At 47.0% G+C, this 25,161-nt stretch overlaps 12 protein-coding genes across 12 annotated transcripts; 8 read left to right on the forward strand and 4 right to left on the reverse strand.

Annotated features, from left to right (window-relative positions):
• Nucleotides 1–58: 58 nt before the first annotated feature.
• Nucleotides 59–499, forward strand: PADG_05133 (uncharacterized protein; the record flags this gene model as incomplete). Its single annotated transcript, XM_010762307.1, has 2 exons — nt 59–145; nt 242–499. The coding sequence occupies 2 exons, from the start codon at nt 59–61 to the stop codon at nt 497–499; spliced, it is 345 nt and encodes a 114-aa protein (XP_010760609.1).
• A 4,905-nt stretch (nt 500–5,404) lies between these two features.
• On the forward strand, nt 5,405–7,075 carry PADG_05135 (uncharacterized protein; the record flags this gene model as incomplete). The annotated part of the gene is made up of 4 exons (XM_010762586.1): nt 5,405–6,021; nt 6,079–6,164; nt 6,236–6,642; nt 6,707–7,075. The coding sequence occupies 4 exons, from the start codon at nt 5,405–5,407 to the stop codon at nt 7,073–7,075; spliced, it is 1,479 nt and encodes a 492-aa protein (XP_010760888.1).
• Nucleotides 7,076–8,031: 956 nt separating this feature from the next.
• PADG_05136 (exosome non-catalytic core subunit RRP40) lies at nt 8,032–8,871 on the forward strand (the record flags this gene model as incomplete). The annotated part of the gene is made up of 1 exon (XM_010762587.1): nt 8,032–8,871. The coding sequence occupies one exon, from the start codon at nt 8,032–8,034 to the stop codon at nt 8,869–8,871; it is 840 nt and encodes a 279-aa protein (XP_010760889.1).
• A 495-nt stretch (nt 8,872–9,366) lies between these two features.
• PADG_05137 (uncharacterized protein) lies at nt 9,367–10,128 on the reverse strand (the record flags this gene model as incomplete). Its single annotated transcript, XM_010762588.1, has 1 exon — nt 9,367–10,128. The coding sequence occupies one exon, from the start codon at nt 10,126–10,128 to the stop codon at nt 9,367–9,369; it is 762 nt and encodes a 253-aa protein (XP_010760890.1).
• Nucleotides 10,129–11,416: 1,288 nt separating this feature from the next.
• Nucleotides 11,417–12,207, reverse strand: PADG_05138 (uncharacterized protein; the record flags this gene model as incomplete). The annotated part of the gene is made up of 2 exons (XM_010762589.1): nt 11,417–12,072; nt 12,135–12,207. 2 exons carry the CDS (start codon nt 12,205–12,207, stop codon nt 11,417–11,419), a joined length of 729 nt encoding a protein of 242 aa, XP_010760891.1.
• A 344-nt stretch (nt 12,208–12,551) lies between these two features.
• PADG_05139 (uncharacterized protein) lies at nt 12,552–14,616 on the forward strand (the record flags this gene model as incomplete). The annotated part of the gene is made up of 5 exons (XM_010762590.1): nt 12,552–12,653; nt 12,729–12,765; nt 12,834–12,960; nt 13,080–13,851; nt 13,918–14,616. 5 exons carry the CDS (start codon nt 12,552–12,554, stop codon nt 14,614–14,616), a joined length of 1,737 nt encoding a protein of 578 aa, XP_010760892.1.
• Nucleotides 14,617–15,302: 686 nt separating this feature from the next.
• Nucleotides 15,303–16,409, reverse strand: PADG_05140 (uncharacterized protein; the record flags this gene model as incomplete). Its single annotated transcript, XM_010762308.1, has 4 exons — nt 15,303–15,582; nt 15,674–15,856; nt 16,035–16,329; nt 16,394–16,409. 4 exons carry the CDS (start codon nt 16,407–16,409, stop codon nt 15,303–15,305), a joined length of 774 nt encoding a protein of 257 aa, XP_010760610.1.
• Nucleotides 16,410–17,230: 821 nt separating this feature from the next.
• On the forward strand, nt 17,231–18,536 carry PADG_11881 (uncharacterized protein; the record flags this gene model as incomplete). Its single annotated transcript, XM_010762803.1, has 4 exons — nt 17,231–17,296; nt 17,355–17,540; nt 17,758–18,063; nt 18,156–18,536. The coding sequence occupies 4 exons, from the start codon at nt 17,231–17,233 to the stop codon at nt 18,534–18,536; spliced, it is 939 nt and encodes a 312-aa protein (XP_010761105.1).
• A 341-nt stretch (nt 18,537–18,877) lies between these two features.
• Nucleotides 18,878–21,496, forward strand: PADG_11882 (mitochondrial 37S ribosomal protein RSM22; the record flags this gene model as incomplete). Its single annotated transcript, XM_010762804.1, has 1 exon — nt 18,878–21,496. The coding sequence occupies one exon, from the start codon at nt 18,878–18,880 to the stop codon at nt 21,494–21,496; it is 2,619 nt and encodes an 872-aa protein (XP_010761106.1).
• A 968-nt stretch (nt 21,497–22,464) lies between these two features.
• On the reverse strand, nt 22,465–23,080 carry PADG_05142 (uncharacterized protein; the record flags this gene model as incomplete). Its single annotated transcript, XM_010762591.1, has 2 exons — nt 22,465–22,878; nt 22,949–23,080. 2 exons carry the CDS (start codon nt 23,078–23,080, stop codon nt 22,465–22,467), a joined length of 546 nt encoding a protein of 181 aa, XP_010760893.1.
• Nucleotides 23,081–23,343: 263 nt separating this feature from the next.
• Nucleotides 23,344–23,852, forward strand: PADG_05143 (F1F0 ATP synthase subunit i; the record flags this gene model as incomplete). The annotated part of the gene is made up of 4 exons (XM_010762592.1): nt 23,344–23,380; nt 23,457–23,486; nt 23,608–23,658; nt 23,785–23,852. The coding sequence occupies 4 exons, from the start codon at nt 23,344–23,346 to the stop codon at nt 23,850–23,852; spliced, it is 186 nt and encodes a 61-aa protein (XP_010760894.1).
• Nucleotides 23,853–24,457: 605 nt separating this feature from the next.
• PADG_05144 (mitochondrial 37S ribosomal protein MRP2) lies at nt 24,458–24,926 on the forward strand (the record flags this gene model as incomplete). The annotated part of the gene is made up of 2 exons (XM_010762309.1): nt 24,458–24,564; nt 24,677–24,926. 2 exons carry the CDS (start codon nt 24,458–24,460, stop codon nt 24,924–24,926), a joined length of 357 nt encoding a protein of 118 aa, XP_010760611.1.
• Between the last annotated feature and the right edge of the window lie 235 nt (nt 24,927–25,161).

Here is a 25,161-nt window from a genome sequence, read left to right on the forward strand (position 1 = left end):
ACCTGGCAAGTCATAATCCCCCCCCCCCCTTAATTATTCTGGCAGACTTCTCAATAAGATGTTCGGAGACTGCTCTGCGCTACAGACTTCTGGAGAACTTCTCGTATACTCTCGTACTTTCGCTGATTATGGGCTTAATACACCAGTTATTCAATACCCTCTATACATGACCCACTTAGAATTAACCTGACAACAGCTATCTAACATCCCTTATACCAAATATTGATATCTTGGGAATCAGCTGGCCATCGCGAGTGTCCGAAACAATGCGCTATCGAAAGCTCGAAAGCTGCGCGTCGCCTTGGAATTTGGCTATATAAACACTGTCCTCCACAACGCCCTGAAGCCCGGTCTACCAGGGAAAATGAAAATATTCATTGAGACAAAAGAGCGGAGTTTTTCCGCCCAAGCCATCCTCGAAATAGTGCACTACATCTTCAGAAGCTCGAGGGGCAGGATTCCATTTCTCTCGGGGACTGGAGCAATCCAACCCTATTAGAAACACAGCAAAAACAACAACAAAGAAGCAAACCCAAATATGCATCTGCACTCTTGAGAAAAAAAACAGCATTTTCCAAGCCCACTACGATCCCGTCCGCCTAGTTGCCGCCATTTAAATCCACATAATACACATGTCCACGCCCACGAAACTTCAAAGGATGAGGTCCGGGCCGTCCAGCGCCAGCCTCACCCAGAAGACGCTGCCAAAATGAAAGCTTTGGCTGGCGGGTGCGCACGGGTGAAGATGCTCCTTCTCCCCTTTGTGGCTGCATGTATTTTTTCCAGCCACAGACGGATTTCACAGCAAAACCATATATCACGCGGCTGCGCGTGCGGGTTATTGCAGTGGGGTTGGAGGAGGTTGCATTGGCGAGTGGATGCTGCGCACTAGCGGCTTATCTGGCGTTGCAGAAAAGGGGGGGCCCCAATTCGAGACATGTCTATGCTATTGAGCAAGGCGTAGATATTGGCAGGAGGAGGAGGAGGAGTCAGATGTGTGTGTTGAGGTTCGGCTGAATGACTCGGGGATTGGGGGTGTCGAGAGTTACGCTTTTCTGTGAAGGCGACGTTCGTGATGGAGGGGAAGTTGCTGCGAGATGTTCCTTTCTATTTATTCTTCTACTTTTACTTATTCTGCTTCGATTTCATCATGGGGATTATTGTCCCCAAAGTTTAATTTCCATGACCCATCTCTTTACAATATTGCATTTGCATATGCACACATGATATATGCCTCAAAGTGTTTGGGATTCGGGAACATACACGTCAAGCATGCAAGAGAGAACGAAAAAGGAAGTTGAGACGTTTATCAGCAGCATTCTATCTTTGCAGTTGTATATCCGATGTACGGGGCCCACGTGGCGTTCGTGGCTCCATGTGCATTTTCGACCTCCCTCTCCAGAGCGAGCGGAAAGTCAATGCAATGCGCCTCCGAAATAATCCAAATTAATACCGAACCTCCATCATCCTTTTCTCATCATAATTATCAACATTCACTTTCGGTCTACCGCGCAGAGTTGTTACACTCCCAATTACCGTAAGTCCTACTGCCTCTTTTTAACATCGCTTCCGTCGCCCTTTTCCTTCTATAGTTATGTAATAGTGAAATAACCACAATAGTAAACTCCATTTACATTCAACTTCCTATCCAAGACAATAGCCATGTATATGTTCTGTACCCAATATCAGGGTATCTGCATACAGACATATGTTCATACATTCGCCCGATCCCTCGGGTAACATCTGTGTTCTAAGAATGCCAGGATCAGCTGCTTAGCATCAGAGTTGGGCACATGTGCTACATCGTGCAATTGCACAGAACTTAAATACACATGGATGAATACATACAAGGGCATAGGGGTGTGGACCAAAACAAGCAAGACTATTTCATAAGTACATAGAAGATCAAAACTTCTGAAGAGTTAACAACAGGATATAAAAAACAGCACATGTTCTTGTGCGTAGGTAGATTTAGGAATGTGGATAAAAATACATACCGATCGTACATCTCAAAATTTCGCTTCATCGTCGACCATGTGCATGCCGTGCGAGCATGGCAGGGCAAAAATAAGATATATCGCACCCATCTCCCGTCCTCTCTCGTGGCCCGTGGGCCCAACCGAAATCAAACTACCTGAAATGTGGAATGCACACCTGAATGAGCGCCATGGACGAATGGAGGGCCATGTCGGCCGTTGAAGGGATTAAGAGGAACAGACAAAATAAGCTGGAAGGCATGTTTTCCTCCTTATAACTTCTTGTAGGTGAGAAGGGGAATGGTATTTATATACCTACAAGTCAGCTAGGTGGCCATCCAAGCAGGACATGTGTGATTTGGAAGTAATGATAGATAACCTAACCCATTTTCCCCAGCCGATCACACTTTGCACTTCATAACAAGAATCTTGGAGTGCAATGGAACTGGATGTTTAGTAAATATGAAAAGGAAAGAAAGGGAGAAGAAAAGGGAGTAGAAATAAGATGCATTCCTTTGTGTAAATGGACGGGGGTTACGGGGTTAGTAAGGAGATATATTCATTCGTCACAGACAGCCTCAATACACGACTTGCAAATGAATACATTCAGGAAGCAGGTTGAACAAAAGGGAGAGTCAACTAGTTCCCCATCTTCTAAAGATGGGTGCAGCTGAAATATTTGGTAACACGGACTTGTGATTCAGACGATCGATAGAGGATTCATAGTATTGGATTCCGTTTGGAAGAGTGCATGAGGCCGGTGTTCGAGAGGTTTAACTTAACCGCGTGCTTTATTTTGAATACACGGGGAGTGAACTTTTTTGGGTTGTACACGATTTTACCTTGAGAGCCTCGACTGAACCCCAGACGTAAATTTCAGTTAGATGGGGAATCGAGGACAAAAATCACCATTGAAAAGCTCATGCAATGATGAATCACCCCTCTTTCTTCCATGATTGTAACTTGTGAAAATAGAGATGAAGGCTACGCCGGTCATTCACAGCACAGAGTTTCCAGGGGACTTCAGAAACAGGAAAAGGGGCAACTCACATGACAATGGAAAGTTTGGATATATCTTCATTGGACTCGGATGGAACTCTGCTCTGCTTTTGCTCTGCTTTTTCCCGCGACCGAGAGTCCCGGGGATTTGTGGACTTGTAATCCAATTTTACTCAAATATGGGCCATACCGTCCTCACCACAGCTTTGAGTGTGACGGGAAAAGATATAGCCTGCCTCGCTTCTGCATCCTATGATCCAAACCGATTCTCTTTTGCCCATCATTGGCCAGTTAACCAAGCCATCTTTTCGACCTTGCAAAATTCAATCTACAAATGCCATGGCCGATAGTACCCGCGTGCGCAATCCATAAAGTCCGGAGCAGACGACACATTTCCCAATTGAATCATGCTTTGTTGGGTGTATCCCCAGGTAATCGTTGGCTAAAAGAATATGCACATACATATATCTTGACATACCAGTCTATGAGCTGCAATACTAAAGTATATGCTCTTAAAGAAACAACTTGTAAAGAAGGTTTTAGTCGAAAGATTTGTCGAAGCAGTTATTCTGTTGAACAAAGATGAAATTAGTATCCGAGGGATCATTTTGACTGATGCAGTGTGGAAGTAGCTAATTTGTCAGCTAGCAACCTTAAGCAGTATGTATGATAATGGAATTTTTTCCAGACTCCGAAGAGATTGATCAAGACAGTGATGATATCATAGCTTTAATCTCAGACAAGCTATTTCAGACACGGCCACCTAGTCTTATATCTGGGTTTCTGATGGAAATGGCCGGTGTTAACTCTTTTCAGAAATGACAAGGGGAGATTCACTCATGCATCCTTTGGTTTCCTAGAAGCCATTTTCGGACAGTGAAGTGGAAATAAACCATAAAAGAGATTTGCGGTCATAAAAAGGGGACAACCTGGAAGCTGTGGTTTGATCCGGCACTAAGTCGGAAACGAGCATCGAGAAATGGCCAAACGGCCAAATACCTCCAGGAATACTTTTTCCGTATTGTCGCACCCAAGTCGCTGCAAAATTTGTACAAAGTGAATGAATTAGAGCTAAAGAAGAAGCAGAGCCAGCGGGATAGACACGGGGGTAGAACTGCTCAAGATCCCTCTAAAATGTCAAGGGAGATATTTGACGTAGAAATTCAGCAGCTCCAACAACTTCGACCGGCTCTCTTTTTTCTCCATCCACACCTTCCAGCAAGTATGCAGCGGTGATGGCCCCCACATTTCCCGGGAATAGTTATATACAACCGGGAGGCAATCAATCAAAACACAGAAATACCCCGGCTTGATACACGGATGATTTCAGCTCCTATGTTCATCTCTTTTGTAGCCGACGCGGGGTTGATAGAACAGATCAGGAGATGCGACGGGCAACACGGACGATAACTAGGGTGGAGAGAGAAAAGGGAAGATGAGAAGATCGTTCTTCTCCGGGAATATAATATCGACCCAAGCAATGGCTGTTTGACAAGTCTGACTCCAGACTGAGGTGCGGCAGTCCGTGTTCGATGATTCCATGGATGCTGAGATCCCCGGTCCATATGTAGTTAAGCCGCATCTGCCACCCGGCGCCAAGGACCCAGCCGTCTTCCAACGTCAAAACCCCCTCCGGCTCCTCGCTTCCAACCTCAACAACCAACCTCACTATCGTATCCATATGCCTTCTTCTTGATATCGCCATCTAACCCAGATGCAATGCTTTCCCATCTCCTAGGCATCTTGCAAACGGCAAGGTCTCACCAGCCACTGACTTGATTCAGTATAGTGGCTGTCCCTGGATTTCCCCAACATGGAATTGATGGAATTGGTGCTGCTGGAGATGATTTCCTGCTCATCTCCCCCCTAACTCTCCTGCGACGGACTCTCCGACGTTCCAGTTTCACTCTAAGTAATCTCACCTCATGCGTCCGGTATGGGTTATCCATATCGACCCTTCATGCTCCTGCCTTGGCAGCTTTTATACAACTATACATGTTGCCAAATTTTCCTCTTCTTCACTTTCCCTTTTTTTTCCCTCCATCCCCCTTTTCTCCTTTGAGTTTCCTATTATTTTTTCTTCTCTCTTCTTACTTCTCCATATTGGTCCTTTGATGTCCATATGGTCGTTTTGAGGGATTGCACTCTTTTCTCACCCCCTAATCTCCGTCCGTAAAAAAGAGCTGCTGCACATTCCTTTTTGACTGACGTTCATACTTTCACGTTGATCGTGGAACTCTTGTTAAATTCTATTCTTTTCTATTTTATGACTCTCTCTATTCGGGGTACCTCCCATTGATATATTTTGGCTCGATATTTTCGACGAGTCAGCTTTACCTTCTTTTACACTGTGGCACTTGAAATAATCGAGGACTATTCGAATCCTCAAACATCGCAATTATCCTCTACGCAATCGGCGTTCGACAGTCATGCAATACAAAGGCATTTTGCTTGCTTTGGTCCTCTCATCCGGCTTGCTCGATGTAGTCGTCGGTGGGGATCTCCGCGCTCGTCAGGCCGGCGCCCAAAATGCAGTAGGTCGTCCAGGAGGTCAGGGAGGCCAGAGGGGCCAGGGGCGCCAGGGGGGGCAGGGAGGTGAGGGAGGTCAGCAAGGTCAGGGCGGCCAGCAAGGTCAGGGCGGCCAGCAAGGTCAGGGAGGTCAGGGAGGTCAGGGAGGCCAGGGAGGCCAGCAAGGTCAGGGAGGTCAGGGCCAGGACGGTCAAGCTCAGGGTGGTGAAGCTCAGGGTGGCCAAGGACAGGATGGTCAAGGACAAGATGGTCAAGCTCAGGGCGGCCAAGCACAGGGAGGTCAAGGACAGGATGGTCAACAGGGTGGTCAAGGACAGGGTGGCCAAGCACAGGGAGGTCAAGGACAGGATGGTCAGGCCGAGGGTCAAGGGCAAGAAGTCCAAGGGCAGGGCCAGAACAATGGCCAAAATAACCAGAACAACAACAATGCCCTCCAGCTCAATCCTGAAAACGTCCAGGAGGGTAGCCAGAATGACGGAACCGCTGAAGCTGAAGTGGGACAATCCCCTTCTCTTACGTAAGAACTTCAACCCATTGCCCTATAGTGTGTTGTTTCATACTAACAATCTACAAGTGACGACGCCAACTTTATCAATTTCTGTACTGGGAAGACATTGACAAACGGTATTCAACGGGAAGAGGGCTCTTGCAATGGCATTGGTATGTTTATTCGACATCACGTCACCCCTATACTACTTAAAGAACCAGCACCTAATCGGAGCTGCGCATAGTTATGGGTGACATCCCTTCTCGCAACAACATGGTTTCCTGTATTATTCTGAACCCGGCTCCTGGTGAAGATCTCGCGGAGAACACCGATTTCACCATTCAAATCCAAGTCGACAACCTCATAGCTGGTTCTTTCACCAATCCGGACATCACTTACTACTCAGCTCCGCAGCAACTTACTCAAGGAACCATTGTTGGCCATAGTCACGTCACTATCCAGACCCTCGGGAATAATATCAATTCACAGACTCCACCGGATCCGGACGAATTCGTCTTCTTCAAGGGCATCAACGATCCCGGCAACGGACAGGGTGGACTCGCAGCTGATGTTGATGGCGGTCTCCCGGCTGGTGTCTATCGTCTCTGCACCATCAATTCGGCCAGTAACCATCAACCTGTGCTCATGCCGGTGAGTTTTCCCCCTATATTTTCAGCTGTATTTAAAATGACGAGAATTAACTGGCTTTCCTCAGGTTGCTCAACGTGGCGCTCAAGACGATTGTATCCGCTTTACTGTTGGCCAAGGAAATGGGGGGAACAACGGCCAAGACGGTCAAGGTCAGGACGGTCAAGGTCAAGATGGTCAAGGTCAAGATGGTCAAGGCCAGGACGGTCAAGGTCAAGATGGTCAAGGTCAAGATGGTCAAGGCCAAGGAGGTCAAGGTCAAGGTGGTCAGGGTCAAGGTGGTCAGGGTCAAGGTGGTCAGGGTCAAGGTGGTCAGGGTCAAGGTGGTCAGGGTCAAGGTGGTCAGGGTCAAGGCGGCCAAGGTGGCCGAAACAGAAACCGTTTCGGTCGCACTAGGCAGCGCCGGCCATTCGTCAAGAGATCATTCATCGCTTGAGCTGGTACAGTTCAATAGCCAAAAACCTGACCTGAGTCCCGACAAGGAAGGTGCTTATCCCACTTTACCCCAGTCCCTGGTGCGCTGGCCCTGCCACGCCATTCGTGTGAAGGGAGACATATACCTTGCTAACTTTAAGTTGCTTCCTATGCAAGGTATAATACCCTCACCTCCCAACTTTTTTTTCCCATTTGTTTGACATTTCTTCATTCCAACCTCTTATATTTGCCCTGTATCCAACTATTGAGTTTTTGCATACATGCTACACGTTCTTCCCTCGCCATTTTCCACCCAGAAAATCTATGCTTAAGAAGTTAAATGCCTTTTTTAAAACATGGATTCATGAGTCTATATGCGATATCTGTTTCGAGTTGTTTACCTGTGTACGTGCCGTGTCTAATTGGATCTCTTTCGATACATCACGTTGCCAGAGGCCAGAAAATCAGTTTGTTAGTTTCATTTCCTATATTTAGGATATGTGACATGTTCCGTACTTAAACTATATATTTTCCCTCATAAAATCATCCTCCAGCCTGCATCAATTATGGATTTAATTTTCAATCATGGGACAATCGCACTCAATAAAAAGATTGCAAAACATCTCTAACAAAAAGCAAGAACGATTTTTCAGCTGGAGTGCAAGTAATAGTAAAATTCGACGGCGAAGGAAACCCCTGAATCGGATATTACGCGACACATGATCAGATAATAATATCACATGATGTTATCGAACCCTTATCGATAACTAGTTAAAGATCAAAAATTGAGCTGAGCTCGAGTCAAATCACTCTTCTTTGCCCTTTTTCTCCAATCCTGAAGTCAATCCCAATTTTTTTTTTTTTTTTTTTTTTTTTTTCTTTTGGGAAAAATCCGACTCCACCCAGAACGGATCCTCTGCGTGATACTCGCGATCCCCAGCGCCCAACGAGCCGGAAAGATAACAATACCACAGAGCAATGACATCCTCATCCCCCCTTCTTGTCCTTCCGGGTGACCCAATCTCCTACCCACGCCAACAATCCCATCAGACTGGCCCCACTAAGCTCTCGTCAGGCTTAAATTTTCTAGAAACTCCCGCCAACAACCCCTCCACCTCCATAATCATTCCAACCCAAGCAGGCCTCATAACCAGCGACGCCAAACGCAACACGCTTACCCTCCACTCCTTCCCACAACGCCGCTACATCCCCTCCCCTAATGACTTAATAATCGCCCAAATCCACCACACCAGCGCGGACTACTTCCACTGCACCATAACCCCGCACACCCCTCCCGCATTCCTAGCCCAACTAGCCTTCGAAGGCGCTACGCGCAAAACCCGGCCGTTCCTCAAACACGGCGACCTCGTCTACGCGCGCGTCTTATCTACCGGCATCGGCAATGCAGGCGGGGAGGTGGAGCTTACGTGTGTGAATCCCGCGACGGGGAAGGCGGAGCCGGGTGGTCTGGGGCAATTGATGGGTGGGATGGTGTTTGAAATTTCGACGGGGTTGGCGGAGAGGTTAATGATGAGGGGTGGGAGTGAGGGGGGAAGCGGAATTGTGGTTTTGGAGGAGCTAGGGAGGAAGTTGGAGGGTCATGGTGGATTTGAAGTTGCGGTTGGGAGGAATGGGAGGATCTGGGTGGATTGCTCGGCTGCGAAGAAGGGGGGTGGGGATGTGGATGCGGCGAAGGGGGTGAGGATTACGGTTGCGGTTGGGAGGTGTTTGAGGGAGACGGATGAGAAGGGTTTGGGAGTGACAGAGCAGAGGAAGTTAATAGGAAGGGTGTTGAGAGAGATGGGATTGGGGAGTTAGCTCATGAGATTGTTTGTACACTTGGGCTTTGTGTATTTCTATTTGCTTTTACGAAGACTACGCTGGAGTTATTTATCGACTATCAATAGACGTTTTGTGTTTTTGCACTATTAGGGTTTGAATTTTGATCTATTACCCCCTGGAATTTGTTAGAGTTGATCTGGAAAATTCCCATTTATTCATCTCGTAATAATCATAATATCTGCAGCATATTAATAATTAGATGAAATTGCGCCATTGGGGATACCAGTTCCTTCATCCTCATTCCTGGCTGGGTAGGAATATTATAAGACAAAAACAAATCCGCGACGCTCTCTTGGTTTCGTCTGTGCATCGTCATATGAACCTTGGAAATTGATCAGAAACAACATAAGATAACCGTTGCCGCATACGCCTGTTGCCCTCTATGCCATAATGAGCATACGAATATAATCGTACTATTCACCTTAAAACCAAAAATCCAGAATAAAACATGCTCTGCGGAAGCTTCTCACATTATTCTCCCCGTTTAAACTGCCACCCAATCCAAATCCTCGCACACCACGCCGTCACCAAAGCGTCCATCAACATTTCATCTAAAGGGGCATCGGCGTCAATTTGCAACCGCGGCTGGCGCATATGGCGACTAACATCATCACAGGAACCACGCGCAACCGTTTCCACAGCAACGGTACCCCCGTCACCATCCTGCCACTGCAGCATCTCCCGCCGTTTCGAACTCCGAGTCGGTTTCACCCGAAATAGCATTGTCTCCGTGTTCCTGCGCACATGCCACAGCACCCACCCAGACTTCAGCAGTTTTTGCGTGGGTTTCAAAAGCAGAACGCCGGGAATTGTGCTCCGGCTACGGCCGGTGATTTCCACTGTGTTGAGCATGGGCAGTCGTCTAAAACTGTAGATATCCTTTTCACGCGGTTGCACGGGCCGTATGTTTGCATTCTGTCCACTGCGGCGCGGCACTAGGCGGGATATGGTGATTTCATGGTGGCCCAGGTCGAGGTGGAAGGAGGTGGCATAGAGGGCGGTGGCAGGGGGTGTGGTTGGATAGATTAGAGTGCCATCCAGGGTTATATCGTGTATATTAGGAGGGGGAGGCTGTTCGGAGAACCCAATTGTTGTTGAATATAAGGTTGACGGAAGGTGAGGTTCGGAGTCACTGTGAAACGGTTCCGCGCCTTGGTCTGATTGGTACTGGGATTCTGCCTCTTCGTAGGATGGTGGAGGATCCGAATGATGTTGCGGCAATGTATCGGCCATTGCTTTGATATTTATTTGTTCTCTATAAGAATGTTAAGGACAATTTCATTTAGACGGATGTGTATAGGATGTGAAGTAGTTCGCAAGGATATATCTAGTTTTGAATGGAGATTGCACTCTGATAGCTCTGCGGTTTAGCAGGAATTCGCGGGTAATAGTTAACCGCTGCACAGATAAACGAACTTAAGTTACTTAGCGAGAGATTCGTATAAAATGGGCGAAAAGGCGGGCATTATTGTATTTAATTCCCTTAGATCTTATAATAGTTAGATTGCTAATTGCAATACAACGTATCTGTAGGATGATTAATTTGTTGGAGAGAACTATATATGCTGCATCACGTGGGGCGTCCAGCCACCAGGACGACGTGAGTACGCCCCAACAACGTCTAACAGCACAACAGTTTATTGTCGAAGAGGCTGTGTTGGTTTAGTGGAGGGTGTTTGGGCTTCCTGAGGTTAATCATCATCATACAAATGCGGAACACCAAGCGTGCCGCGATATCCTCAATAGCTAATGTTGCATCAAGTTGAGCTGTATATTCTCTGCATCTGTCTTCCAACTAACTGGCTAGGAAAAATTAGACGGTTAGACACCAGAAAGAGAATGTGCTGTGCTGATTGAGCGACTACATGACTCATTCAACCACATGACTCATTGGCAGATTCCGACATGATCTTGACAAAGCGCCTGCAGGAAAGTGGTTAACAGAGATGAATATTATTATGGATGCTATAGTTGAGCTTTAAAAAGAAATTATAGAAAGCCCACCATCGTGACAGATGCTGAGAATACAAATGACTCAGATGTGCTATCTTGTTCGTCAGTATGACCCTTCCTTCGATTGAGCATCAAGAAAACAGACCTCGGCGTTAATGTTGTTCTCCGAGTAACGAAAACCTCGACAGTGGAAGTTGCAAAATTTGTGCTGGTGAAATTCGTAATCTCTCCACGCTACTTACACCGGAAGAATACACAATAGGACATCTAACCGTATCCTCAAAAGCAGCAGAGAGGCTGCTACGCTTTCGCATACATCACAAGCGAGAACATATACCGTAGGTTCTCGATGAAGCCTGGGAAGATCTAACAGCAGCTTCTAATACCTCAATCGATGCTTGCATTCAATCCTTACTGTATCGGATGTAGAGGGTAGCACCCATATATATCCTGTCAAGGGTTATAATAAAAGCGTTAAGTCATTGGTCCCACAAAATCGTATTCTTTAGCGGGGTGTGCAGGAGTGCGGTATCCGTAAGATTTCGCGGATGGCATCTAGTAGACACGTTCATTTCAATGTGACTGCAATCTCCACCATATTCACCCAGCGTGTCCGCGACTCTAGCAGTTCCCCATCCGAATCAACTGCTTCGTTCCGTCGTCTCTTCCTTTTCTTCGTCGTGGGTTTCAGCTGTTCTTGTCTATCTCTGCCTTTGCCCTGACCCGAGTTCGGGGTCTCATCACCTCCCTCGGGCGTTTCCTTAGATACGTCAGGGGTGACGGTTTCATTTTCTCCAGCCTCTCCTCTTTTCTCTCTGCTTTCATGGTTCCGCTTCAGACTCTCATCCTCCACAATATCATCCACCACCATCACCGCCCCAGTATTCACCCTGATCGCATATTCCTCTTTTCCCTCAAACCATTTCCCTATGCTTACCGCCTTCTCAATTGCTCGACCAGTGGCTTTGATAAAAACTTCCTCCTTTTTCAGTTCCTCTGTGCTCTCCGTAAAACTCGCAAGCTTCTGCTTCTCGCTGGCTTTACTACTTAAATCGATTTTGGATGTTGCGCGTCGTTCAGCTTGTTTCAAAAGTTTTTGCACACGTTTGGCGGCACTCATAAATGGCGTATTGGTCGAAACATAGACGACTTTGGGTACTTTCGCACAAGCATAGGGAGAAGCCGAAGGGGGGTGGGGAATGGGTCTTCTTTGTATACACGCATCTTTCGAGTGTTAGTGTTTTAGCAATGTATTCCGAGGTCAATTTGGAGGTTTGGTGACATACAGCTGGGGATTTTTTGCATCTTTTTATTTTTCTTCTCAAACTTCAGTTCAGGATGGGGTTTTGGCTTCGTCATTTTGTTGCGGGTAGATATAAGTTTTTTTTATATGCTCAAGTGGATCGATCACAGGATATAGGAAGTGCTGCAACAAATATTTTGTTGATCGTATCAAGGCGCCAGCTGTTTGCTCTGTTTGCCATGGGATCGATCGATCCCTCAAGGGCTTAACACGGTAATTTTTCCCGAACTGACTTCGTCTAAAGATTTTTTGCCCAAAAATTTCTCGAGTCCGGAGCTTCTCAACAGCCCGACAGCAAGGAAAAAAGAACGAAATCCCCGACCCTTCCTATGTCCCCCTTCTCCTCTGTCAGATCCTTTTTTTTTAATACCGCTGTCCCATACGCCCCTCAAAGACTATTATGAGTGAAGAAACCAACGGGGTCACCCCCGAGTCCGGAGGAAGATGCGCTATTGGGCTATCCTTTGGAAACACCAACAGCTCTATAGCTTACACATCACCAGTGAGTAACATGCTCTAGATATCCGGAATGATGGAATATGGCGTCGGCTGACATTGAGTGTTCTTAATCGTAAAGGAAGGGAAAGCGGAAGTAATAGCCAATGAGGAGGGAGGTATGTTTGGACTCGGATCTGGTTTACAGTATATTATTGATATCCAGGGACTAATGGACTCTGAACAGACCGTCACATACCCTCCATTCTTTCATACGTTGATGCGGAAGAATACCATGGGAACCAGGCCAAAGCGCAACTTGTTCGAAATCCTTCGAACACCGTTGCTTATTTCAGAGACTTTCTAGAAAAAGAGTAATTTGCCTTGCCTCCCTTTGTCTCCAAGCCCGTATCAATCCTTTATTTAATTGACGCTGATCCTGTCTTATTATCTATTTTGTTTCGGAAACGAAGCTAACGTTCCGTATCAATAGCTTCAAGTCGATAGATCCAACTCCCTGTCATGCGTCTGCCCATCCTCAATTGCATGGTACCACCATCGCTTTCAAAATCCATGATACCGCCAGCGAAGAACCCAGCACGGTGACGGTCTCAGAAATAGCTACTCGCCATCTGCGTCGTCTCCGGCAGTCTGCATCGGAGTTCCTTGGAAAGGATGTGAATGCAGTCGTTGTCACAGTCCCTACAAATTTCTCGGATGCCCAGCGCTCCGCCTTGACCGTAGCAGCGAAAGCGGCTGGACTTGAAATCCTCCAATTCATCCCAGAACCTGTTGCTGCTCTGCTAGCATATGATGCACGTCCCGAGGCCGTAGTGAAGGACAAGCTAGTTGTGGTAGCTGATCTAGGTGGCACGAGGTCCGATGTTGCTGTCATTGCGTCGCGGGGTGGAATGTACACCATCCTGGCAACTGCCCACGATTACGAACTTGGGGGCGCTCAACTAGATCAAGTCTTGATTAATCATTTTGCCAAGGAATTTATGAAGAAGCACAAGACAGACCCCAGAGAAAATGCCAAAAGTTTGGCTAAACTGAAGTTGGAGGCGGAATCAACTAAGAAGGCCTTAAGTTTAAGTACCAATGCCACTCTTAGCATCGAAAGTCTTGCGGACGGAGTCGATTTCAGCTCTACCGTCAACAGAACAAGATATGAGCTTCTTTCCGCAAAAGTGTTCTCCAGCTTCACCAAGCTAATCGAGGAGGCCGTGAAAAAAGCCGATCTGGACATCCTCGATATTGTTGAGGTTCGACCCCTGAAATCTCCGATTAAGTGTGGTTGTCATTTTTCCTTGCTAACTTGCAGATGTTAGGTTATCCTTTCTGGTGGGACATCTCACACCCCAAAGATCGCAAGGCTTGTCCAATCTCTCTTCCCTGCCACAACAACAGTCCTCGCTCCATCCACCTCACCAACTGCCATCAATCCATCTGACCTGTCCGTGCGCGGTGCCGCAATCCAAGCTTCCCTAATCGAGGAGTTTGAAACAAATGACATCGAACAATCCACCCACCCCATGGTCACTGTAACCCCCCACCTCCAAAACGCCATCGGTGTCCAACTCATCACCGCCACCGACGACAACTACGCCGTCTTTAAACCACTCCTTAATGCCGAAACAGCCCTCCCGGCCCGCCGCACTGCTCATTATGCCGTTCCCAAAGCTGGCGGAGACGTCCTTATCCGCGTCTGTGAAGGTACCCGCGAGATCAAAGTCACGAAACCTGAGCCTAAGGAGAAGCCTGCCAAGGGAGCTGATGGCGAGGACGAGGATTCCGACTTAGACTCCGATGACGAGGAGGAGGAAGATATCAGAGAAATTGTCTGGAAGGTATCCAAGCCAATTGCAGAATTTGCAATCAGGGGTGTCAAGCCCAATGGCAAGGTTGAGGTTATGGTGGCCGTGAGTGAGCAGCTGGCTGTCCAGATCACAGCGCGTGAAGTTGGTGGAAAGGGTGGTGTTAGGGCTCTGGTGGAGCCGCCAAAGGCGACGGAAAACGGAAGTGCATAAATTCGTTGCCTGAACATAACTCCTATGGCGTCTTGTTTCAAAACTCTTTGCAAAAGTCTACAATTTTGACAAATTTTTAGAGGAATAAATCATGTTAGCTCTTCTTTTATTTTTTATTTTTTTTTTTTTCTGCAGAGTGATTTTCTCCATTTACGCCTTGCATTTTATATAGTGGACTAAAAAGACACTAGATATTACTAACCAGCAGTAAACATGAACTATGACAAGGGGTAAAAGCTGTCGCATCGATGAAATCAACAACCACATCCCGATAGTCCACACTGCCTCTCATTTTCACCACAAAGACATGGATTACCCTCCCAACCACCTCAGAAGACGTCAGTTAAACCAAAGAAACTGAGGAAACCAGATTGGAAATTTAGCGTCCAGAAAACAAAACAGCACCTGGAAGGAATGAATCATGAAAATAAACTCCATGCACCCAATGGGCACCTATGCCTTTTGCAGTGGGTAATAACACATAAAATGGGAGGATGCGAGGGAAACAAAAAAGGACACTGCACTAATTATACAATAACATGAGAAGCGGAAGCAGGAAAAGCCTATATTCAGCCCGTGCAACCAACCATGAAGGGTCATTTAGGGTTCCCGCTTTCTCACCCTTCGAGAGAGAGTGGTTAATGTTGAGAAGCCAGTCAAGTAAATCTCGACTATTAATTTCACCTTTAGGCATATTCCTTGTCTGCCGTGGCGTCAGAGGAACTTCGTTTGGTGCTACCGGTTCGGGGAAAGCTTCCATGATGATGTTGTTTCGGAGCAGCGGTGCCAGCGACACTTGCCCCAGCACTCCGCCGCGCTGAGGAGTGGACACCAGCTACGCAGTATAGAAGGCTGGCAAGGAACAGGAGGGTCACAGCGGTCCACATCCATGCAAATGCCTTTGAACCTACTTTGGCGGGCTGGCCGTTTGACGAGAAATTATTGCGACCCTTAACATAGCCGACGCTGTCGTTGTGAAAAGTTAGCAATTTGGTGCCATTGCACAAAAAAGTGATTAGAAAATGGGTGAGTGTGTGCCTGGGGCAGCGTTTCATACGTCATTAGTGTTGTGGTAATAATCTGGAAAATCAATCCGAGTGATGTAAAAAAGGAGGAGAGCCAGCCTCCAATGCTTGTGCAAAAAGCTAACAATCCAGTTGTCATTGCCACGAAAATCCAGAAAAGGCCAATTAACATGAATGCGAACATAAACCGGGTGATGAAGAAGTATTTGTTGGTTCTGCAGTTGGTTAGTTAATCATTCAACTACCGGAGTGCCCCATGTGTATATCCTGCCCACACACACCACCTATTCTTTTTTTAAAGTCGTTTGACAGGCGATGCGGTGACTTAGTGGAACAAAAAAGCAAATGACTTCAAGGCGGAAACACAGCGCAGAGGGAGAGGATCAACAATACCCAATATATTGGCTGGGGACACCCTCAGTGGTACCAAAATTTCGATTCGAAGGAGGATCGAGAGGAAACCCTGGAGAGGTGCCGTTGCAAACGTTCTTCCCATCTACGACACCGCATATACCCCAGAAAGTCCATCTTGACACGAGTTGGGCACCGGGTATTCTCGAAGTGTCTGCCTGCAGGAACCATGTGCGATCCAGGGGTGTTTTATTTTGTGCTCCTCCCAGCAGTGTGAGCATCATAAGTAACCACGCTGCAGCTGTGAATATTAACGCCACTAGGGCAACAAGTGGTCCTAGGAAAAATTCAGTAAGCTAAAATGTCAAGATAAATTTAATTTTTAGAAGAGGAGAACGCACTGCGGGCACCCATCATATTCAGGGCTTGTTCCAGGCGCAACAGGCAATGAAAAGAAATTTGGGTATCCGAACTAGGTGGATAAAGGAACTCGAGGAATTCAAGAGTAATTGTTTTTGCCTCCTTTTGTTTATTAGAGAATAGAAACTCTAAATAATCACTGATATTGATTCCAATAGAAAAGGGAGGTAGAACAATAAAATAAGTACGACGGTCAGTAAATTAGAGCAAGCCAACCCCAGTCAGTGAAAAATGTTAGAGAACAGAATAGAAAGAGGCAAAAAGAGGCAAAAAGGTGACTGTGGGAAATATATCGACAGACAAGACACAAACAACATTTCCAAATTTCCAGGTTTGTTTATGCGAACGAGCTTGGTTCAACGAAGTTAACGTTAGTTACCCGGGTCAACTATGACATAATACTCACGTGGCCGTTGAATATCCGGGGTTAGTCCCTGGGTCCCGGCTCGGCCCTAGCCGTATATGGCTAGGCAGACAACTTTATCTGACCCGGGGCCCCACTTGAGCTGCATTAGGAAAGGCGTGCGGCAACCTCGAGTGACAACCAGAACAACCAAACAACTGTCATTCTCCCATGACGTCGGTTGAACGCCAGAGTTGAACAATCTGATATGACAGCTTCTCCGGCTCTCCAAAGTTTGGTTGTCCTTTTCTGACAAAGATTGGGTTTAGATCGGAACCCAAATGAGCACTGTGAGGGTGTGCTTCCTGTATTCCCTGAGCTCGTGACTGCTCTGCTCTGTCTTTGGGCATATCAGTGAAATATTTTGGTGATACCTTTTATCTTTTTATTCCTCTTCGATCTTTGGCTTCGGATTATGGCTACTTGGGCCTATCCCCAACTCCTGCCCGATCGACTGAAAAGAGAGGAGGATGATTCATTGGTAAACCCAGTCTCCAACCTACCATTCCATTTCCCGCGCTGATGTTCGGCCCGGGAAGGCCCGGGAATTGAAATGGTTTCTAGGTTCCCTTCAAGAATCCCTGGCTTCGTTGCGGGATGGCCTGCAGGAGAGTGCTGCACTCTTATCACCAACTATGCCCGGGTCAACGCTGGTTCTTTCCTCGTTGCGGTCTGAAAATGTGAAGGGATTTGTCACCAGGGTCGGCACAAAAATTGTGAAAGGAGTAGGTTTCTTGTTCCCCTTGCTGTTCTTATATGCATCAAGCTGCCAGTTTTCCATGTCCCTCTTACAAAATTTTCAATTCCAGCCCACTGACAATAGTTGATCATGGGATATGAGCTGTTCAACTAGTGGCCGTATTTGAAGGCTAGAGGTTCGACATGGATTTTCTGGGCTGGGCGTTTTGATTTTCTAGTTGTTGCTAACTTCTACTCCACAAGGACATCCAACTCCGCTTACATTCGTTAACGCCCCCCAAGGGCTCCAATTCCACCAGGTTATTAGTTTCTGATGGACCGGGAGCGGCGGAGATTGCTCTCCGCCATCTTGTTCTTGTACGGCGCCTAATAAATGAGAGTCTCGATGTAATAGACGTAAGCACTTGGACAGGAGATCCTATGAATGCGAGCTTCATCTCAGGCCAGCTGCGGTTACTACATGATAATCTCAGCGAAGCTCGACTGACATTGAAGGGCGAAGGAGAGAAGTCGAAAAAACCATGGTACGAAGATAGTGTGGATGAGAACGTGAGCCACCTCTCCCAATCTTTTAAGAACCCGCCTCATTGAGGCTCGCCATGATATCTTTCTTGAGAGCATTTATGTTAACTGAGATAAAGGCCTTTGCCCCTCCGCTCCCACCATATGTGTCATTTCACCTCTCGATCTCTGAAGCTGCTCTGGTGCTAAATCTCCGAACCCTAGAGCCCGTCACGCCAGAAAACACCCCAGCAACATCTTTTGCCCCGGAAATATCTCTCAGTGGCTTTTTCTTACGAGATCGGATTTTTGGACCACGACATCCTGTTCATGACGAATCTGGCGACGTATTCAATTGGAAAGGGGAAGAGGTTAAAGTGAAGGAAAAGGTTCGAGTAGAGAGTCAAGATCCCAGTCTCCTGTCCGCCATGTCCAAGCTGACCGCTCTCGAACATGATGTTTCGAGGTGGAAATCAGCACTAGGCGTTGTCATGGAGGAAGACGACACAGATAATGAGTGATTAACTTATCCTTCTGGCTGTAAACTTGCATCTTTCCTTTTTCATTTTCACCAGGAGTGTAGAACATCCATCTGAGATCACCTGGTAGCAATCACAAACCTTAATTAATATTTTGGGAGTTTTTGGCTCAGCCAATCAGATTCGCGACCTAATAAGCTTATGAACAAGTACTGTATATTTTTTCACGTGATATTACCCTATAACAAAAATTTCGACCATTGGAGGTTGGTGATTGAGAACCTGCACAATTCAAGTCCTTGTCGTTCATTTTATTCTTTCCCCTTCTCTCATTTCTCCATTTCATTCTGTACTTTAGGCCGTTGCTGCTCTAGCCAGCAGCTATGCTTTCCAAACGGCCTTCAACGAAGGTTTGCACAGCATGTTCTCAAGCTTGGATCCTACTTCATCAAGCTCGAACGGGATTGACGTCCCAGATTCGCAGGCCGAATTCCCATCATTTTTATCCCAGTCGATCTCTAACCACTGCCGCCACACAAAGCCCATGCGGAACAGTAATTCGAAAACTTAATCGTGATACTCTGCAACGATTTGCTTCCACCACTACCTGCGGCGTCGGTGACTCTCCGCAAATCAGAAAGGAGGCTCTATTTGACGTGGTCGATAATATACACCAAACAGAAGATGATATTGTGCAAAGCTTACAAGAGCTGGAGCTCGTCGATACCTTTTCTCATCTTATATACTCCCAAGATCTCGATCTAATGGATACCCTTACCGCGATTGTTGGTCATCGGAGCGAAGCGGACCTGATAGCCAAAGTTACCATGATACGGCAACGGTTTCGTGACTCACTACCGGATAATTTGTTAAGTGGGGAGGAGATGCAATTATATAAAAAATTATATGGAGAACCAATGTCAATGGAGGAGGAAGAGTCCAACATTACTCAAGATGAGCCAGAGCCAGATCAGCTACTTCGGTGTGATGGTGAAGGAGGCTGGGTTGAGGTCGAACATCTTGCTACAGATACTGCAGAGGTTCAAAGCAGTGAACACAACCTTACAAGAGTTTCAGAGTTTGAGAATGACGACGAATATGAACTGGACTATGATGAACTATCATTAGAGGATCGAGCAACCTCGATAGCAAGGATGCTAGGAGGGAAAGTCATTTCTTCGTCCGATTCTGAAGGGCTTTGTGAAAATGGTGCTGACGACAATAACCCGCGAGCACACCCTCTTACTACAGAGGGTAAGTTCACGCCCGGGTCCAAAACTATTTCGCTCCCGTATGATAGCATGACTAAACCAGTATCACGCATGCTTTCATCATATCCCAACAAGCATCTTGCTGAAACAGCTCATAGACTTTTTGGTGGACCAAATCTTCCATATTCCACATCTACGCTGCCCAAGAACATTCCCTCAACCCCTATCCAGCTCGACGCTAGACAGCATGTGATGTCAGACATAGAAAGCCATGCCTACCTTGCAGTCCTCTATCCAGGAATATATGCTTCCGTTCTGTCTGTTCTTGTTGAGGTTCGCAAAAGGTTGGGCTCGACATGGCTTCGCGACCTGATCACTAAAGAGGGTGGTGTAAGGGTTCTTGATGCTGGAGGCGGCGGTGCAGGAATCCTGGCTTGGAGAGAGGTGTTGAAGGCCGAGTGGTTGTTGATGTCTCCCAACAGCCCACCAGGTAGCCCCGTCCCATTTGGAAAATCGACGGTCTTAACAGGGTCAACGTCATTGCGACATCGAGCGAGCCAGTTGCTTGAAAATACGACATTCCTTCCACGCTTGCCCGACTATCTACACGTGCGCGATCAGGCGACCATAACAGATGAGCGGCCCCATTCGCAGCGAAAGCAATACGACGTCATCATTGCGCCTCACACTATCTGGCCTATCCGCGAGGACTACCAACGGAAGGAACATGTTGAAAATTTATGGACCCTTCTCAACCCTGATGGAGGAGTTCTTATCCTTCTTGAAAAGGGTCATCAACGTGGTTTCGAAGCAATTGCAGGGGCTCGCGAAATGATCCTCGAGCGTTTGATTTCTTCACCTGGGTCAACGGAATATGAAAACAAAATTCAATCTCCCGATGCCGAAAGGTTTGTCCAGAAAGGCAAGGGAATGATCATAGCCCCATGCACCACTCACGCCAAATGCCCCATGTATTTGAATCCGGGAAAATCGATCGCGCGGAAGGATTTCTGTCACTTCCAGCAACGCTATTTCCGACCGCCGTATTTACAGCGGATCAGGGGAGAAACTTGCAGAAACCACGAAGACGTAAAATTCAGTTACGTCGCTGTCCAGCGCGGCATGGATATGAGAGAAACCCATGGTATCATCCAAGGAGAACAGGCAACCAACGCTGCGTTTAAAGGCTTTGAACACCTATCGTCTCAGAGAAATGCTGAGGGACCTCCCGCGAATGAAGCACCTAAATTCCACCATCTCTCCCTTCCACGACTCATCCTCCCACCCTTAAAGCGCCAGGGCCACTCCACTCTAGACCTATGCACACCCCACGGCAAGATCGAGCGATGGACTGTCCCGCGCTCCTTTAGCAAACAAGCCTACCGCGACGCTCGAAAGTCTGCTTGGGGAGACCTGTGGGCACTGGGAGCCAAGTCTCGATCGCTGCGAAACATCAAGCTAGGCATTGTGGATAACAAGAGTGGGGACAAGAAACATGATAGGCGTATGCGCAAGCAGTTGTTGGCTGAAAATATGGCTCATGAGGAATATCAGATGGGTTCTAATCATGGAACTGCATCAAGTGTTGAAAAGAAGGATGCGGAGGAGGTAGACAGTGGCATCAGAGAGCTTCGGGATGCGATTGGCCGACTGGATCCCTATGAGAGCCAGCGTAGGGTCTATAAGAAGCCGGAGAAAAAGAGGAAAGTCCCAACGTGGGTGAAGAAGATGGAGGCGAAGAGGAAGGCGAAAGTGAAAAATGACTTTGATGGTTTTGGTGGGGATGTGTAATGAAGGTTGGGGTGGAGGTGGATGTTGCGGGTGTGTATAGTAGGGTGAAGTCATATGGATGGGTAGATTGGCGGCGTTTGGGGTTTGTTCACATATGTATAGAGAAGGGGAAACAGAGTCATCGTTGGATTTCATTAGATAGTAGGTTTGCACATTTGACTTGCCGGACCACGTCACCTTTGTCTAATAGACCGTGAAAACAAGCATTTTGTTACTTAGACCCGCGGAACTTTGCCGGTAGGGGTTTTTAGAATCTTCTCTCACGTTGGGACCCAATGGACGAAAGAAATATCTGCTCTGTACGACTACTACTCTTGCATTGTATGGCATAATTATACAGAGGCAAGCTCGGTGTAATCCTCCGTGCAGTCTTCGTTAAATCTAATATCGGCGCTGTCATCTCAAACAAAACCTATCCGAAACACATTGTCTTCGACGGTACGCATCCCACTCCGAGAACCACGACGAAGCGGACCACGACACAGTTGATAATTGCCATATTCTAATAAAGCCAGATAAGATGGGTGAATATTGAACATCGACAATTCTTGAGCACAGTGTTACCCAAAACATTAACCTCGGGAAATCGTAGCCGGTAACTCACAGAAAACGATGCAGCAATCAGACCATTCACATTCATGATGGTTGAAGGAATCGCGATTGTAAATTGCTAGATATCCAACATGCCCGACTTTGTGTGTCGTTTGCGACGTGCACCACATCCGTGTCGAATCCTTCGCACAGTGCGAATATGGCTGCTCTAGCCCCCGTGTTCCCCAGGTAGGTAGTTATTCCATCATAGTAGTGTAAAACGTTGAGAAAGAGGATATCCCTTGGACCCTTTTTCGCTGTCCATGTCCAAATCGTAATATCGACTATAGAGACGTGTTCTCTCCTCTCGAACGACACATGCGTTCACACATTCAATCAACATTGAAACCCTCCTCATCTAAAGTGACGACACCATTTCACTGCGCCGCCATACTCTTTCTTAGCTGCCTTTCTCTCTGCTTCGACTGCAACTCCAGCCTCTCAACAGCATACTTCAAGCGTTCCTTCTTCTGCACTAATCTGCGCAACTCCGCCGCTTGTCCCGTTGCAGCTGTCTCCGCCTCAGATCGTCCATGAGACAAGGGCCTTAGCGTCTCATGAGAGTTATTATTCCGCCGGGAAGATCGCCCATAATCAACGCCACCATCATCACCGTGAGATAATCTGCCTTGTTGCAACGCGCATTTTGCTTTGAGTGATTGTTCGCGCCGTTCTAGCTTGTCGATATGGTTAGAGGCGAGGGAGAGGAGGTGAACGATACTTGGGTTTATTTCGTCGAGGATGGCTTTTTGGGCTTCACGGAGAGTTGGTTCAGGGAGGAGCTCAAAGTGCTGGATTTTTGGGGTTTTTAAGTGTTAGCCATGTATGCTATCCTGATGGAAATCTGCCTGTTTATCATACTCGTGTGGTCTGGAGGACTTTGCAGAAGCGAGGAAAGTCATTGACTCCCTCATCAAGAATCTGGATCGAAGAGTCTAGCAACCGTAGGGAGGATTGTAAAGAGGATACTGATGATGATAGAGAAGCTGCCATTTCTTTTTATTTATTTTTCCGGAGGGATATGGTCAAACGTTTGTGAAGTGGAGTTTGTATACATCTCCACCTCAACTTGCCCAAAAGTTCTATGGCTGGTCCTTTTTATGTCACGTGATCTCTAAGGCTCTGACTTCTTCATCCAAAACCTCCAAACACTCTCCAATGCAATCATCGCAAGCATCATCGCATATAACCCTCTATCTTACCGTTCCCCCACCGGCAAAGACCAAGGCCGTTCCCTCATTCATACAATCCTCGACATGTCTTTTCTAGGACGAAAGTACCCGGCGCCAGTCGGTAGGTGAAAATTATCTATCCCGCGATTGCACCAATTTCATCCAAACCCATTCCGCTAACCCATATTTCCATATAGCCAAGCCAATGCTTCCTTTCTTCGCTGCAGGTATTCTTGATCCATTTTCCCTAGCTATGTCTCATGGCACTTGATGTTCCAGTGATTTCTTTTCAATGATGAATGGAACGTGGGGAACTTTCAATAACTAACTCCGAATCCATTGGACCAGGCCTGATTGTCCTCTACGGCATCAACGAGTTCGCGAACGTCATGATGAACAGTAAGTAGTTTATTTGCGGCTATGCTCCTTCGCCTGACCCCGTATATCCCGATAAGACGAATATCAACCGATTCACTGGCAATAACCTGGAAAAACCAAATGCTAAACGTTATCCCGCGTTTACAGCACCCGAGTTCAAGAACGACTCGCGCAACCCCCACGCGAAGGCAGCAAAGCTTGAGGAGAAGCGTTGAATGCGGGTGAAAAATATTTTGTTTTTGGAGAACAGGAATCGGTTGATAGGGGCGGTTTGGGACGTCCCGTCGGAATGAATACGCTGTAGATGTATATTGAATAGAGATGGATTGAACATCCAAAATATCGTTATATTTTACTCCTTAGCCTTTCATAAAAGCTGAATGCTCTGTTCAAACCTGTATCATTAGCAATGGAGGCCAATTGGTGACTTTCTTCGACATAGGGAGAATGAAACTACATCGTTGGAACTACCGCTTATCGTCTTTGCATTTGTCGCCGTTAATAGAGGCATCTTTCAGAACACCACCAAAACAATTACCAATATAATGCAAGTTGTAAGCACTTATAAAACCCTAGCTTCTGTTTTTCATATCTCTTCCCGTCTTAATTTTCCAAAACCCTTCCCGTGCGAGAGAGCGGCGCATCCGTGGACTCTCTCCTCAACTACTACCACCCGGACGTGCGCTAACCCGAGTTGGTTCCCTACAAAAGATTCCATCAAAGGAACAGCCAACTCAACCTTCAACAACGTGAACGCAACCCACCACCACACCGTTAAAACAAGAAAGGGATAGAATACTATCCTCCAGATATCATAAAAATGTCACAGTTTCGAGCCAAGAGGCTGGACATCTCCTGCTTCGTCAACCCGCGCGTCATACGGGACCACACGAAGCGGCAGGTCTTCAGCAAATTCGAGCCCGAACGGTAAATAGTCACCCAATGCCCACGCATTCCATGGGGCTGTTCCCATATTTCCGTTTCATGTACATGACATCTGGAGAAATAATTGACTAACCCTTGAAATCGCTACATCCAGACAAGCGCTTCGCTATCTAATCCGCAACACCTCTCTGCCCATGCGTGTCCGCGCTCAGGCGCAACTCAGGCTCTCCCAAATGCACTGCTACACCAACCCCACCCAGATCAAGAACAGATGTATTGCCGGAGGCGTAGCTAGGGGTGTTCTTAGAGATTTCAAGATGGGTAGAGTACGTGTCTTGGTCCCCAACCTACCCTACTCCTACAGACTGGATACCACTATCCGGGTCACTATCTACCTCGATTAACTTTGCAACTTTTCTTGTACAGTTCCAATTTCGAATGCAGGCTCTGGCTGGGAACCTTCCGGGTGTCAGGAAGGCGAGCTGGTGATTTATATTCCTGGATCTATGCGTACCTGGGGCTGGGAACTCATTTGGAGGATTTGCCCTTCTTTTTCTTCTTGTCTTGTTATTGGGGTACCCCTCCGGCGTTTTAGGGCAGAGCGTTTTAGACAAAATATGTAAACGATGTATATATCAT

This window comes from Paracoccidioides brasiliensis (genome assembly GCF_000150735.1).
Source record: "Paracoccidioides brasiliensis Pb18 unplaced genomic scaffold supercont2.6, whole genome shotgun sequence".
Lineage (NCBI taxonomy): Eukaryota > Fungi > Ascomycota > Eurotiomycetes > Onygenales > Ajellomycetaceae > Paracoccidioides > Paracoccidioides brasiliensis.